Source organism: Curcuma longa, chromosome 1 (genome assembly GCF_044706935.1).
Source record: "Curcuma longa cultivar G26 ecotype Majalengka, Jawa Barat chromosome 1, ITB_CL_G26_1.1, whole genome shotgun sequence".
Taxonomy (NCBI): domain Eukaryota; kingdom Viridiplantae; phylum Streptophyta; class Magnoliopsida; order Zingiberales; family Zingiberaceae; genus Curcuma; species Curcuma longa.
Window position 1 is genome coordinate 15374789 of NC_133861.1, and position 12241 is coordinate 15387029.

The window sequence follows — 12241 nt, forward strand, 5'->3', positions numbered from 1 at the left end:
AAAATAAACAGTTTATAATTTGTTCATGCAGATAAAGTGATAAACTATAAATATTGCAACTTTAACATGTGGAACCACTCCTCTGATTGAAATGCTTTAATAGATTATTGTTCTAATTAATCACAATAACTTTTTAGCTCATTGAATGCATACAACAAAAGCTTCCTATTTGCATCTTTAATTGAAATGCATATATAAACAACAATTCATGTTTAGTTTCTAGTTGGAGTCCATTGTATGCTTTATCTAATCAAATTAAAGTATAGTATGTTGTGACCAACTAATAATGGTTAAATTATACACAAGAAGAAGACTAGTGCCATTAGAAAATATAATTATCGCGAACAATGATTGCTCACGGAGGATTTTCAGGAACGGGCAAGAAGAAATGCGTCCTCTAAAGGCTTAACTTTTCGTTGCATTTTAGTTTATAGTCCTTAGGTCGATCGGTCGATGAAAGTGGAACCGAATGGAAATAGAAATGAAAATGGCCATGTGAGTAGTTAAACGTAGACAATTTAACTTGATTCTCCTAATATGTGTCCGTTTCCGTCCAACCGGCTCACTACTCTTCTTGATCTGTTCAACTTGTATTGACTCACTTAACACTTTTAATTTAACCCATGCTTCGAACTCAATCTATTTGTTCCACTCCCTCTGTCCATTTTACTAATACATTTATCCTCATTCCGATCATATGTAAGGAGATAAATCGAAAAATTACAGTTGATCAATACTAAATTTCTTTTTTATCATTCAATAGTGGATGGAATGAAATGACTCATTCCTTAAAATGATAATTCATCCTTATATCATTCGTCAAAGGAGGATTTGATTCCCACGTTAGGTACCTTATACATCCGCGGTGTTCAACTTACTTGTGATATTGGATCGTCCGACAAGTCTATTTGTATTTTTCAAATTTACCCTATGGCCAATGAGAAACTTCCATAGAACTGGAATTTGTGTATGCAGCGTCCGTGACTAAGTGCGTGTCAGAGCGAGTCGGGACGTTCGAAAGTGATTCAGGCGTGCTACGCACTCAGTTACTGACGGATGTCGTGTGCATAGAAAGACACACAGAATATCAATTTTATAAAGAATAAAAACAAAACAAGCAACATTTTGATTACATTCTATTCCATCCTAACCAACATGATTTTTATAGAATACTTTAAGCTTTGAACATTGTGGTTTTTTTTTTTTTTTTTTGCACTCTAAAGCTCATGAACAAGATCCATATTGCTGTTATGCTTTGCGTGCCGAGAACTCGGCCAAAGACATGGGTTTTTAGGGCAAAAATAACGTGCCTTGAGGAACCAGCGAGGGAGAGATCCAGAGAACACACATGATCGTCGTTATGGTGGGAGCGTCCTAAAGCTTGCGGCAGAAGGGATTTTGTGTGCTCGCATCCTCTTTCGTCACTTTCAAGTTTTGTTTTGTTGTTGTTTTTTTTCCCCTTCACTTCCAAGTTGTTCCATTACTTTAGACGGCCTCTCTATTTCCGTGCTGTTCCACTGTTTCTGCCAAAAGAAAAGGATTGTCAACCTCCAGTTTGAACAGTACATGAACCAACTCTAGGCCACCCAGCGCTCGACCTGGAGCTGCACTGTTTTATTGTTTTGATCAGAGTTTGACCTGAGCTCGAACCTTTACCAAAATCCTGATGAATTTACTCGGTTCACCAAACTATATGAGCTAATTCAATCAATGCATTTATATATCATCAAAATTAAATCACCCACAATCCAAAATAATCTAGTGGCAACTCCAGAGAAACTACTAGTAGTTAAAGCATCCGAGGCTGACAGGCAATTTTTCCATAGTAGAACAAGAACAAGCACACAGTTTTCACATTCATTGGATGGATTAATACAGAATTATATCTTTCACAGAAACGGACTTTGTTAACAGAAGGGTGCTTTTTTCCATATGAAATAGAATAGAAATGCAAGTGGCTTCAAACACTTGGTTGCTCGCATGAATAGGAATTAGCTCAGCTATTGCTTTTACACTCAGTTGCCCATTTGTAGCTTCAAACAGTTGAACGATAACTAAAGGACCAGCAGTAGACCCCCTTCACAATTGCAGTATCAGCTCCTAGTCCTGAAGAGGAGAAAGGAACAAGAAGGCATTAGAAATGACTCTTCAAGAAACAGTTCAGTCCTCCCAAATGCAAAGAGAACTCAGGATGTTAGATGTGTGAGAAAAAAAAAATCAAAAAAAGTCTCTGGCGAAGATATGTTGCATAAACTTTTCACTGGCTGTTTATCAGATGTCAGAACGTAAGTTCCATCTATTAAAGTATAGTACACTGTATTAAATCAGACAGTTCTTTTAACAAAAAATGAGCCCATGATTTTTGGCATATTTACCCAATGCTTCAACAACAATGGTGGTGGTGGTGGTGTTTTGCCAATTTGACAGTTTCTAATACACCAAATAAAAGGCAATGCAAGTAGAGTATTAGGTCGAGAGAACCTGTTCAATTGGCTGAACATCTTCATTCTGCTCATTGTCTTGAACTTCGTTTCCTTCATTCTGGTCATCTGCTTTCACTGTATCAACTACCATATCTTCCGACGCATTTGTCTCCTTGCCCAAATTCATAAATTCTTCAGGAATTTGACCTAACTTTAGTGCCTGTATAGCAGCAAGAAAACCTATTCAGGTAACCCATTAAAACTAGAAGAAGAAAAACAAAGACTTATTTTATACAGTTGTATCCTACTATAACTGCTTAACTAGCCTGTTAGATAGTGATGAACATACCTTTTCAAGCCTAGCAACTTCTTCAAGAGTTTGAGAATTGATGATCGCAGCCTGCATATAAGAAATTATTACATCAACAAATGGGGCAATTCCTAACAGTAAAGTTGTCAAACACAGGTCATTCAGCATCATGATAGAAGTACCTCTGATAATGAGCAGTTAAATTAAAAAGATGCATTACATTAGGAAGAACACTTATTTCTGGCACTTCATTTATTGGCAATGAGGGAGGAGTTACCTTAATAGCAGTAATTTGCTCTAGAGTAGGGGTGACTTTAGGAGGCTGCTCTAATTGTGAAACAGTTGGTTCAGTTGGAGCCTCAACTGGCGTGAATGTCTTTGGAATTACTACTTTCTTTGCCTCCTCTTCAGCTTCTTTAGATGCAAACAGCCTTTCTGCTTCAGTCCTCTCCTAGTAGTGTAAACAGCACCCATACAACAATAACAACAAAAAAGTGAAACAAGTGCATATTATAAAACAAAACAATAAATTTTACAGGAGCAGCAAGCAAAATTATCATGCTCAGTAATTTACCTCTAAAATTTAAACACTGGAAATTTATGGTAAATCACCCTTCAGAATCAGCAATGTAATATTTCAGATGAACTAATTTTAAATACAAACATTAACAAAATTGTACACCAAGGTTTTAGATCTTGTTTTACTACTTTTGTTCGTAGCTTGGAATAGTTCAGTATTGTGCCGACTCATATTAACATACGACATGAATTAGCACTAATCTGGCCATGTGAACCTAAATTTTGGCATGGATTTGATGCTAATTAATTTCAACGATCCCTTGACCTTTCAATCAACCACAATCTCAACCCTCTGGAGGGGATACTTATTTCCTCTATAATTTACTTCAATGTGATTAGATCATTGCACCCATATGCTTTCATATTCTTGTTTACTCAGTTCAAGGAGGCATAAATGCTTAGTCCAAGTAACAGACTCATACATCTGGCCACTACTCTTTAGAAAATTAATTTAGCAAAGAAACATAGAAAATAACTATTTGAATGTAGATGTAATGCTTTGAATAGCAAAATATATAGTAAGGTTAAAATAATAAAACACAGATTCAGCAGAAAATAACATGCTTCCTGTATGAATCACAGTTGTAAGACAGATCCAGCAGAAAATTAACTCAACCAACCTTCTGTTTCACTTTCCTGAAATCAAGCAAACGCAACTTTTTGAGTCTGTAAATCACATACAGTCTGTAATTTGGCTTCTTTGTAATATTATTATCCAGTAAGCTAAGAAATTGCAGCTTTGGAAGAGATGCAAGAGGATCAATCTCCACCAGGTTTACCAACCGGTTATTAGTGAGAACCAGCGTGTGCAATTTTGGTAAAAATTCTGCAAAAATGAGTGGAAGAAAAGTGATTTAAAAGGTAATGAATTACAGGCAGGTAATTCTGTTTATGCCCCAAGATACAACCTCCAAGGTTCAGATTGATACGAGTGATGCGGTTATTGTTGATCAACAGAGTACCAAGACGATTTAAGTAGGGAAAATTTTCAAGCTTCACAATCTCATTATCAGATAAATCAATGGTGTCAAACTGGTTCTGCACAGACAAAAAGTAAATCAGATAAATATACAGCGTGAATATGCAAGATAAAGATTCTAGGGCGAATATCATCTTCTCAGTTGGATCTCTCTCTCTCTCCAAACAAGTACGTAAGATAAGGAAATGAATATTGTGACAAGGACTAGTCCAATTTTTATTAACGGTATGCATTTAGGCATACAAATCACAGTAACGATGCTTTGTCACACAGGTGATAAATATTACGTTAAACACAAATTACATTGCATTTCCAAGTCAAAACCAGTATTGAATGTTGAAAAATCCAATGTATCCATCTGATTTTGCTAGTCACTTCACAATCAAACCTTGCGGGAAATTAATACTGACACTAAAAGCCTAATTTTGAACTGTATGCCAGGACATAAGTCCAGCTCTGATGTAATCTAAGATCAGGGACACATAAAACAAGCTCAAGAATAAATACGATAACCAGGAAACAAATAGAGACAAAAATCAGTGCCAAGTCCAACTCACCTCCGTAGCACCAAGGTTCTCGATGACCGCGATCTTATTACCTGAAACCACCATCAGAAACATCACATCAGAACCACGACGGCTGCAAATGCAGGTGATTTGTAGAAGACGATAGGCCGTGGAACGAAAGAAAACCTAGACACTAGGAAGAAAAAGAACAAGCAAGCAAGTCACGTAGCAGATGGCGAAGTACTCACCGCGCAGATCGAGCTCGCGCTCTTTGATGACATTGAAGAAGTGAGGACTCTTCCATATCAAGTCCGCCGTCAGCCTCACCATTTCCTCTGCTGCTTCCGCCGCCGCCGCCGCCCGCCGCTACACTCGAAAAAGACTTAGAACCGTCGTCAATCGCTTGGAGGCGGAACGCGATGGAACAAAAACCTCGCGTAGGGTTTCCGTGCGGCACCGCGACCGCGGAGAACCACCGATCCCTTTTCTTCACTGTCGTGTCGACGGATTCGGATCTCTGCCTATTTGGATCCGCCAGCCCGCTTTCACTTTTTTTTATTCTCGATTTAATCGGTCGAATCGGTTTATTTGGTCCGGTCTTGCTGGCTTTGACACGAAACGGTTGAACACGATGCCTAGTCATCTTTTGCGGCTACGGTTTACGAATCCGCGTGCTTGCTATTGGTCAAACACTGTGCCTGTGCCTGGCACCAAACAGGAAAATTAAACCAATCATTCGCCTCGCAACACTGTACCGCGACGTCATAGCTCCGCTGGCACCGCCGCGAGGCTCTTTCCGCTGTTTGGTGGCTTGGATGACACAGCGGCGATTCTCAAGCCTCATACTTATCCTTCCACGGAATGATACTTATCCTCACCCACTGTTTGGACACACAGATCTACCCTTGTAATTAATGGACTAAGCCTTAAGAACACGTGGTCCCGTTAGGGTAACGTCTGACCGACTATCCCGCTAAATAAAAACGGCGCCTTTATAATCCTCCTTGCGCTTTCCTTCCAATCAATCGATCGGGCTGCGCAATTTGCATCGTCTTCCTCTTTCCTCCTCCTTGATATTTCGATCCTCTCGCTTTGAATGCGATCGGACGAGTTCGGAACTCTGGGATCGGCGGCGGATTAGGGCTTTGTGCCATTTGTTTCGAAGAGCATCGACCATGCCTTCGGTGCTCGGAGAAACCCTCCACCCGCGACCGGCTTTCTACTCTTCTTCTTCTTCGTTGACCTCCTATAGCAAATCCAGTTCCAGCCGTCTTAAACAAACGCGTAATAAGTGGAATCGTCGTAGTAATCTTAGCTAACATTTACTTCCCGAGGGGTGTTAAAATCTCACCCCGGTTGCGAACAAATTAGGTTTTCTTCTCCTGCTTCCTTTTGTCTTGTTTCCTCGTTCATCAATTTGCGGTACCTTCTCGTGCTTCGAGTTGCTTGGGCATCTTTAACGTTTGGGGTTTTGCTGTTCTTGGTGCGGACTAAAGAAACTTGACAGAGGTATTTCCTTTATTTTCTTGATTTGTTATTATTCTATAGATTACTGCTTAATGAGGATAGATCTTTTAGGTACTTAAAGAAAATTTGCGTTTTGATGAGATGCTTTTGTTTTTTGTTCTTAAGACGTTTAATTTGGAGGGGATTGTTTGTCTCGGAATTTCCCCCCTCGGGGTTGCTTGAACATGTCATCAGCTCGCCAGTACTCAGTGCTCAATAGTTGGTGATATGCCTGGTGACACTTATTCAGTCGGTTTGTATAACTAAACAGTTTGCGGTTCTAGGTCATTCAACCAAACAGTTTATAGGTTGTCTAGGTAAATGGTCATAAAAATATAACTAATAATCCTCTTGCATTTTTCGTAAATGAAATCCATAATTGCTGCAGGAAACCAAAAGTCTACCACAAGATGTTTGTTATCGTTATTGTACTTGGTCAATCCTTGCTTCTGCTGTTTGCAGATTTGGCTACTTGGAAATTTTCCCCTCTTGTTTACAAATGAAAAGATGATAAAATCATTTTTTTGGTTCATTTGACAAGGAATGGTAATTGCAGATCCTATCTTCCTCCAAATGTGATTCTTTTCCCTGGAACTAGATCTTCTCGAAACTAACTCAATATAAATACCTGTACGATTCCAAGCACCTTGCACAAGAATGGATTGTGAATGAAATTTCAATTTCAATAGATCATCTTCTCAGATATTATGCTATACACTTTGGGTTCTTGTGCTTCGAACCAAGAGCTATACCTACATTACATGTGCTTCAAAAATTTTATTATGTTTATTTCACCACTTCAAAGTTTATCAATATCTTGTAAGTTGAATTATCTTTTAACAAAAATCCCTCTGTTGGAACATCAGTTATTACAACTATGATCTAGAACTTAGCTGTGACATATAACTTTTTTTATATACTTTTACTTTCATTAACTTATCATATATATTACTGATTATTAAAAGGAAAACTATTTTACAGGGTTCAAGCAACGGCCAGCTGTTTGTCGTGCAAAAAGATAACTTCTAGGGATTTTGAGACTGATCCATTCTTTTGCAGTCCTGACTTCATGGAATCACTGGTGGAGCATGAATGCAGTACTCATACAATCATGGAAAATATTTTGAAGAATGTAGCCTCGGAGGATCTTGACATTTTGTCTATTAATGAGAAGGATGAACTGATAATTGGAGAACTTGGACAGTTTTTAAATGGAATCCTTCATGTTGGCGATTCTTATAAGGTAGGATGTGATAGTGACCATGATACAGATCAGGATGAAACTTTTGCTGTCGATCAGGTTGACGTAACTCCAATGGATGATAATAAATTGGAGGATTTTAACAAGCATGTTTCTGGGCACTTAATGGAATATTGGCTATCACCTCCTTCCCAGGACACAAGAGAACCACTGAATATAACAAGAGATGTCGAGAACTCTGAAAAACCTGTAAGTTCTTTTCCACACCAATTTGTGTATCTATCTGCTGTCCAAATTATGCTACAAAGAGATGTTGCATTAAGTTGTTGCTTATAATGTTAGGATAAACCAGGTTCCACATGTTTCTATAGTTTTCCTTACTAATGTTAGGATGAACCTCGTCCTCATATTGATCATTGCTTTAAAGGCTTCCCCTTAAGCTGCTTGTGGCTGTATAAGCTTATGCAGAGTGGGATTGCACATTCACTTATGGCCACAAAAGGGTCATAGACATTAAAACAATCAGTTGGTACTTGTAATTGTCAATGTAATATTCCAATGTTAGACTTGTTAATCTTGAATATGATTTAAAAAAAAAGACATGTCAGCCAATTTTGACTTGTTAATCTTGAATATGATTTTAAAAAGTTTCAGATTGTCCTGTATTTCTCCAAAAAGTGACCCAAAGTTATACACATTTATTGAATGAGAAAGTGGCCCACTAGGGGTAAAATGCCATAGATACGAAATAGGGAAGGACAATGATTTTATTTGAGTTATTAATCAACCTGCTTGATTCGTTGATTTGGTTTGTCTGGTTTATTTGTAATTTTCACCATAAGTACAGTTCGTATGGCACATTCTCCAATTCAACCTTTCAGTGTCTTCAATACCTATCTGAATTTACCTGGTTATTTAAGTTTTTGTGGAATTGCTTCTTAGTTTAACGTATACTAGAATCTGATTAAATTTGATCAGGATCGTAGGGCGTTCAACTTATCTGACAATCAATTTTTATTTGATGAAGAATAGTTGATGTAAATAGCTTCATTATTTTAATGCATAAGAATGGCTTATATTGGCTTGCCCAGTCTACTTCAAAGCTTATCTCAGCCTTGAAAGGAAGCCGTGCGCAACTAGGCGTGCAGCCGAATACCAAATTGTCTGTTAAGTGGGCACCAGATGTCTATGACCCACCGGTTACATCTGACTGCCACACTGTGAAGGGGCACCATCGACGTTACAGGATCATAAAGAAAGAACCTCGGAAGCAAAAACATAGTAAAAACAAGTCCCACAAAAGCAGCAGCCACGACAGGAAATCAATCTACGACATTAACGCCGGGATGATGATGTCATGTCCAAAAACCCTGATGCTCAAATCTTTTAGCATTCTTAGTATATTAACATGCAATAAATTTCTGATTTATAGTTGCCTTGGTTGTTTTCAGGTTGACAGCACTTCGTAAAAGAAGTGCTCACCGGTCAAATGTGGAAATCCCGGGCTACACTGGTTTGACAGATGTGAAATGTTGAAATAGTGTCTATGGCGAGTCTGTTGCTGCCATGCGATTCTCAGTTGCCAAGGCTAGCTAACTACCATGAAAGGAGCAGCTACAAGAAATTTCTACTACTTGGTTGTCGCCATGCTGTTTTAGCTTTGCGAATGATTGTTTCTGAACCTTGCATTTACTGCCTCTGCGTTATTGATTGTTCTACCACCTTCGACTGTGTTCCTTCCACTTCTACTTTATTTTGTCTTTTTCTCACTGTCTGGTCTTTCGATGAGGAACTGAAGCGGTAAATTGTGTAATAGAACTAATATCCAAACTCTACTTTTAATAAATTCATGGCTATCTTGTGTAACGGAATTGCTTAGGACAAAATTGTGGTGTTATATGCAGGTAAAAATTAGTGTGTTAAGTCGATTGAATTATATTAATTTAATTTACGAATCGTTCTATTCGTTGCGTGACTTCTTTAAGTTTACGTCAAGCTAATAATAGAATTATATCACTGTTATAGATTATCTTTTGAAAATTCTTATAAATGACGCGTAGCTTCCAGCAAACATCATGAACATCGAAGCAACATGAACATGATCCTGTGTTTCATAACATGATTGTTACATCAGTTGGACAAAAATGTCACGAGTACATCGTGAAACTGCTAAAGTTCTTTGATATCTAACTTTTGCAAAAAAAATTCACAAACTACACTTGTATGTTTCCCTTCTTGGAAAGAGAGGACAAGCAAAATATGATGCTTTTACTGTTTTATTTCTGGTCAAATTCCATTACGCAAATCAAGTTTGATGTTGATGAAATAAAAGGCAGTCCGGTATATAAAGTTCTCGTCAATGTGAGATCCCAAGGAATGATCTATTGTACACAATTTTACCCTACTTTATAAGAGTATTTTCGAAACTCAAACTTGTGACCTTTAAGTCACGCTGTAACAACTTTATCTTTGCGCCAAAGCTCCCCTTTGTGATGTTGATGAAATGATGAAAATAAATGATGCAGAACAGATCAAAAGAAAAGGATCTAGCATGATTCATAATAAAGAAAGCAAAGAGAAGCCTTCCAATGTTTTCTACATCAAAATTCCATTGAGATTAATCTTAGCCAATTCTTTAACACTTATTCATCCTCTGTGGCAATTCCATTCACAAAGGAAAAAAGGTACTTTCAACCACTGTCCAAAAATATGAAAATGTCTCGTAACTTTGAGAAGAATAGGAAAAGCCTTGCATCTTGTAGATTAAAAGAGTAAACTCTTAGTAGGGCTTTAAGTAGCTCCGCTCTGTTGCCTCTTGGAGATGCTAAAATCAAATTTTCAGATTTAAATTTTAGGAGGGAGATATGAAGACATTAACAACATTAGAGTAGAAGGAAGGTAATCACACTGGGCTTTGATCATGAGGATACTCATATTTGAAATGAGTCAAGCATTGCTCTGAGAATCTTCTGAGAAACTGGCCACTGTTTGTCATTAGCACTTGCTACAAACAAGATTACTGTATTTCCTTTGGCAGTGGCCTTTGCTAGATTATGTGAGCCCGTCAAAGCAAATGGAGTCTCAAGTTCATATTTGTAATACTGCAATTGGGATAATGAAAGATGATAAGCTAATAAGCTCATTTCAATTGATATTCTTGAATAATGTAAAGAACCAAGAACATTATGAAAAATTGTCTGACTGATGTAATTTAACCAATGGTGGTGAAAGATGACCAAAGATGTAATTCAGTCAAGCCACAAGAAAATAAAGGAAACTTGTAAACTAGAGAATGATCACCGTTTTGAGGTCATGAATGGCTAGTTATAATGTCTATGTTTATGGAAGAGATGATGAATGGTTAACTATAATTTCTCAAGTCGCTACCTTCCTAAAATAAGCTTAAAAGTGTTAGGCTAAAAAGAAAAGACACATAAACATACAAGCACTAGAATTATTGTATAAGAGAGACAAAAGTTAAGAAATTACTGTTTGATCACCAAGCTTATCAACAGATGCTTCTAGTAACTCATCAGGGTCAAATGTGTTTCCAGTGACAAAAGGTCCAAGAGAAGCAATCAATTTCTCAGGGCTTCCAATATCTTCAATTGTAGCATTGGGTTTGTTTGTCAGCCGAACTAGCGGTGAAGCCACAATCTGAACTTTGCCTTGCTTTTCATCTTCAAATTTCACCTCTACCCATGGTTCAGCGCATTTTGGTTGGCAGTAATTTCCTGAGAGTATGTTTGCAACACGTGTTTGTTTCCAAGTTGGTGGGAGCATAAATTTGTATGGTTGCACATTGCCTGCGCAGGAAAACCTATGAGATGCTGAAGAGCAATAAGAACCACTATCAAAGTGCAAAATGGATGCATCACATGTAATAAATATCATGGCGTCTTCATCCATATGTTGTTTTATGAATACTAAAATGTTTTTCACACAAGCTCAATAATGTTGCACACCGCAGAAAAAGGAATGCTTCTAATCCATAGTCTAGGTAAGGATAGGTAACAAAGGGTATGTTTTAAACTGTTAAAAGAATAATTATGGACCTTGTGCCTTTTTATTCCCAAGTATGTTGAAAGCTGCTACTAGTTCTCTAGATAAACAATTAACCAAATGATGAGAACTTAATAAGGTAAGAGAGAGGTAAGCAAAGGAGTAACAAAGAACAATAGCTGCCATCTAGAATTAAGCACACATATCAAACCAACCGCATAATGCATATCCAATCGAGAATGTAGGAAGAAGATATAGACGCTTGTAACGGAACAGGTGGTACATACCAGCACGAAGAGCGGGCGTGTCTTTGGAGGTTGCTTCGAAGACGACGAAGGAAGGGTCGGCAGGGGACGGCGGCAGATACGCACCCACCTCCACCTCACGGGCAAGCGAAGAGAGAGGCTCCTTCCACAAGATCGCGGACAAGGAAACCCCGGCGAGGAGGTCCCTCCGCCGAGCCAGGAAGCAGTACTTGTGCACGGAGTGGCGGTGGTTGTTGTCTAAAGGTTTGCTCGGAGTCGCGACTACGGAGATGGATTCTGGAGGGGAGGAGGGCGATCGGGAGGAGGCGGCCGTGGAGACGACGGAGGCAAGAAGCGGAGTGAAGGGAGCGACCGAAGCGTTGGCCATGGCGAGGGATTAGGAAGGAGCAAAGCAGAGCAGAGTAGCCACGCTTTAATAATCTTATCCGAGCCAATTTGTTATGTGGGCCCGACCAAGTCAAAGGCTAGC

General features: G+C 38.5%; 3 protein-coding genes across 8 annotated transcripts; 1 reads left to right on the plus strand and 2 right to left on the minus strand.

The window, feature by feature from the left end:
- Positions 1-1784: 1784 nt before the first annotated feature.
- LOC141836493 (U2 small nuclear ribonucleoprotein A') lies at positions 1785-5240 on the minus strand. The gene is made up of 8 exons (XM_074724001.1): positions 5046-5240; positions 4849-4889; positions 4221-4350; positions 3933-4138; positions 3011-3184; positions 2773-2823; positions 2482-2643; positions 1785-2106 (listed from the first exon to the last, which is right to left on the minus strand). The coding sequence occupies exons 1-8, from the start codon at positions 5125-5127 to the stop codon at positions 2101-2103; spliced, it is 852 nt and encodes a 283-aa protein (XP_074580102.1). The 5' UTR covers positions 5128-5240; the 3' UTR covers positions 1785-2100.
- Positions 5241-5818: 578 nt separating this feature from the next.
- On the plus strand, positions 5819-9370 carry LOC141845034 (uncharacterized). Of its 4 annotated transcripts, XM_074733072.1 has the most exons (4): positions 5819-6306; positions 7285-7753; positions 8596-8858; positions 8956-9370. In XM_074733072.1, exons 2-4 carry the CDS (start codon positions 7373-7375, stop codon positions 9038-9040), a joined length of 729 nt encoding a protein of 242 aa, XP_074589173.1. In that variant the 5' UTR covers positions 5819-6306; positions 7285-7372; the 3' UTR covers positions 9041-9370. The 4 variants fall into 4 exon arrangements, with proteins under 4 accessions (XP_074589173.1, XP_074589157.1, XP_074589147.1 ...); XM_074733056.1 differs by having other exon boundaries at positions 7269-7753; positions 8596-9370; XM_074733046.1 differs by having other exon boundaries at positions 8596-9370.
- A 739-nt stretch (positions 9371-10109) lies between these two features.
- LOC141835359 (psbP domain-containing protein 6, chloroplastic) lies at positions 10110-12139 on the minus strand. Of its 3 annotated transcripts, none has more exons than XM_074722820.1 (4): positions 11794-12139; positions 10994-11310; positions 10411-10605; positions 10110-10318 (listed from the first exon to the last, which is right to left on the minus strand). In XM_074722820.1, the coding sequence occupies exons 1-3, from the start codon at positions 12137-12139 to the stop codon at positions 10435-10437; spliced, it is 834 nt and encodes a 277-aa protein (XP_074578921.1). In that variant the 3' UTR covers positions 10110-10318; positions 10411-10434. The 3 variants fall into 3 exon arrangements, with proteins under 3 accessions (XP_074578921.1, XP_074578913.1, XP_074578908.1); XM_074722812.1 differs by having other exon boundaries at positions 10110-10328; XM_074722807.1 differs by having other exon boundaries at positions 10110-10605.
- Between the last annotated feature and the right edge of the window lie 102 nt (positions 12140-12241).

What these genes read in the sequence shown, in the direction of transcription:
- LOC141836493 (XM_074724001.1), bottom strand. Translation starts at nt 5,127, where the DNA reads ATGGTGAGGCTGACGGCGGACTTGATATGGAAGAGTCCTCACTTCTTC. An exon ending in AGAACCTTGGTGCTACGGAG is followed by an intron (nt 4,351 to 4,848) that starts GTGAGTTGGACT and finishes TTGTCTGTGCAG; the next exon opens with AACCAGTTTGACACCATTGA. An exon ending in AAGTTGCTAGGCTTGAAAAG is followed by an intron (nt 2,644 to 2,772) that starts GTATGTTCATCA and finishes GCTGCTATACAG; the next exon opens with GCACTAAAGTTAGGTCAAAT.
- LOC141845034 (XM_074733056.1), top strand. Translation starts at nt 7,373, where the DNA reads ATGGAATCACTGGTGGAGCATGAATGCAGTACTCATACAATCATGGAA. An exon ending in TCGAGAACTCTGAAAAACCT is followed by an intron (nt 7,754 to 8,595) that starts GTAAGTTCTTTT and finishes TGGCTTGCCCAG; the next exon opens with TCTACTTCAAAGCTTATCTC.
- LOC141835359 (XM_074722820.1), bottom strand. Translation starts at nt 12,139, where the DNA reads ATGGCCAACGCTTCGGTCGCTCCCTTCACTCCGCTTCTTGCCTCCGTC. An exon ending in CACGCCCGCTCTTCGTGCTG is followed by an intron (nt 11,311 to 11,793) that starts GTATGTACCACC and finishes TTTCCTGCGCAG; the next exon opens with GCAATGTGCAACCATACAAA. An exon ending in ATAAGCTTGGTGATCAAACA is followed by an intron (nt 10,606 to 10,993) that starts GTAATTTCTTAA and finishes TCCCAATTGCAG; the next exon opens with TATTACAAATATGAACTTGA.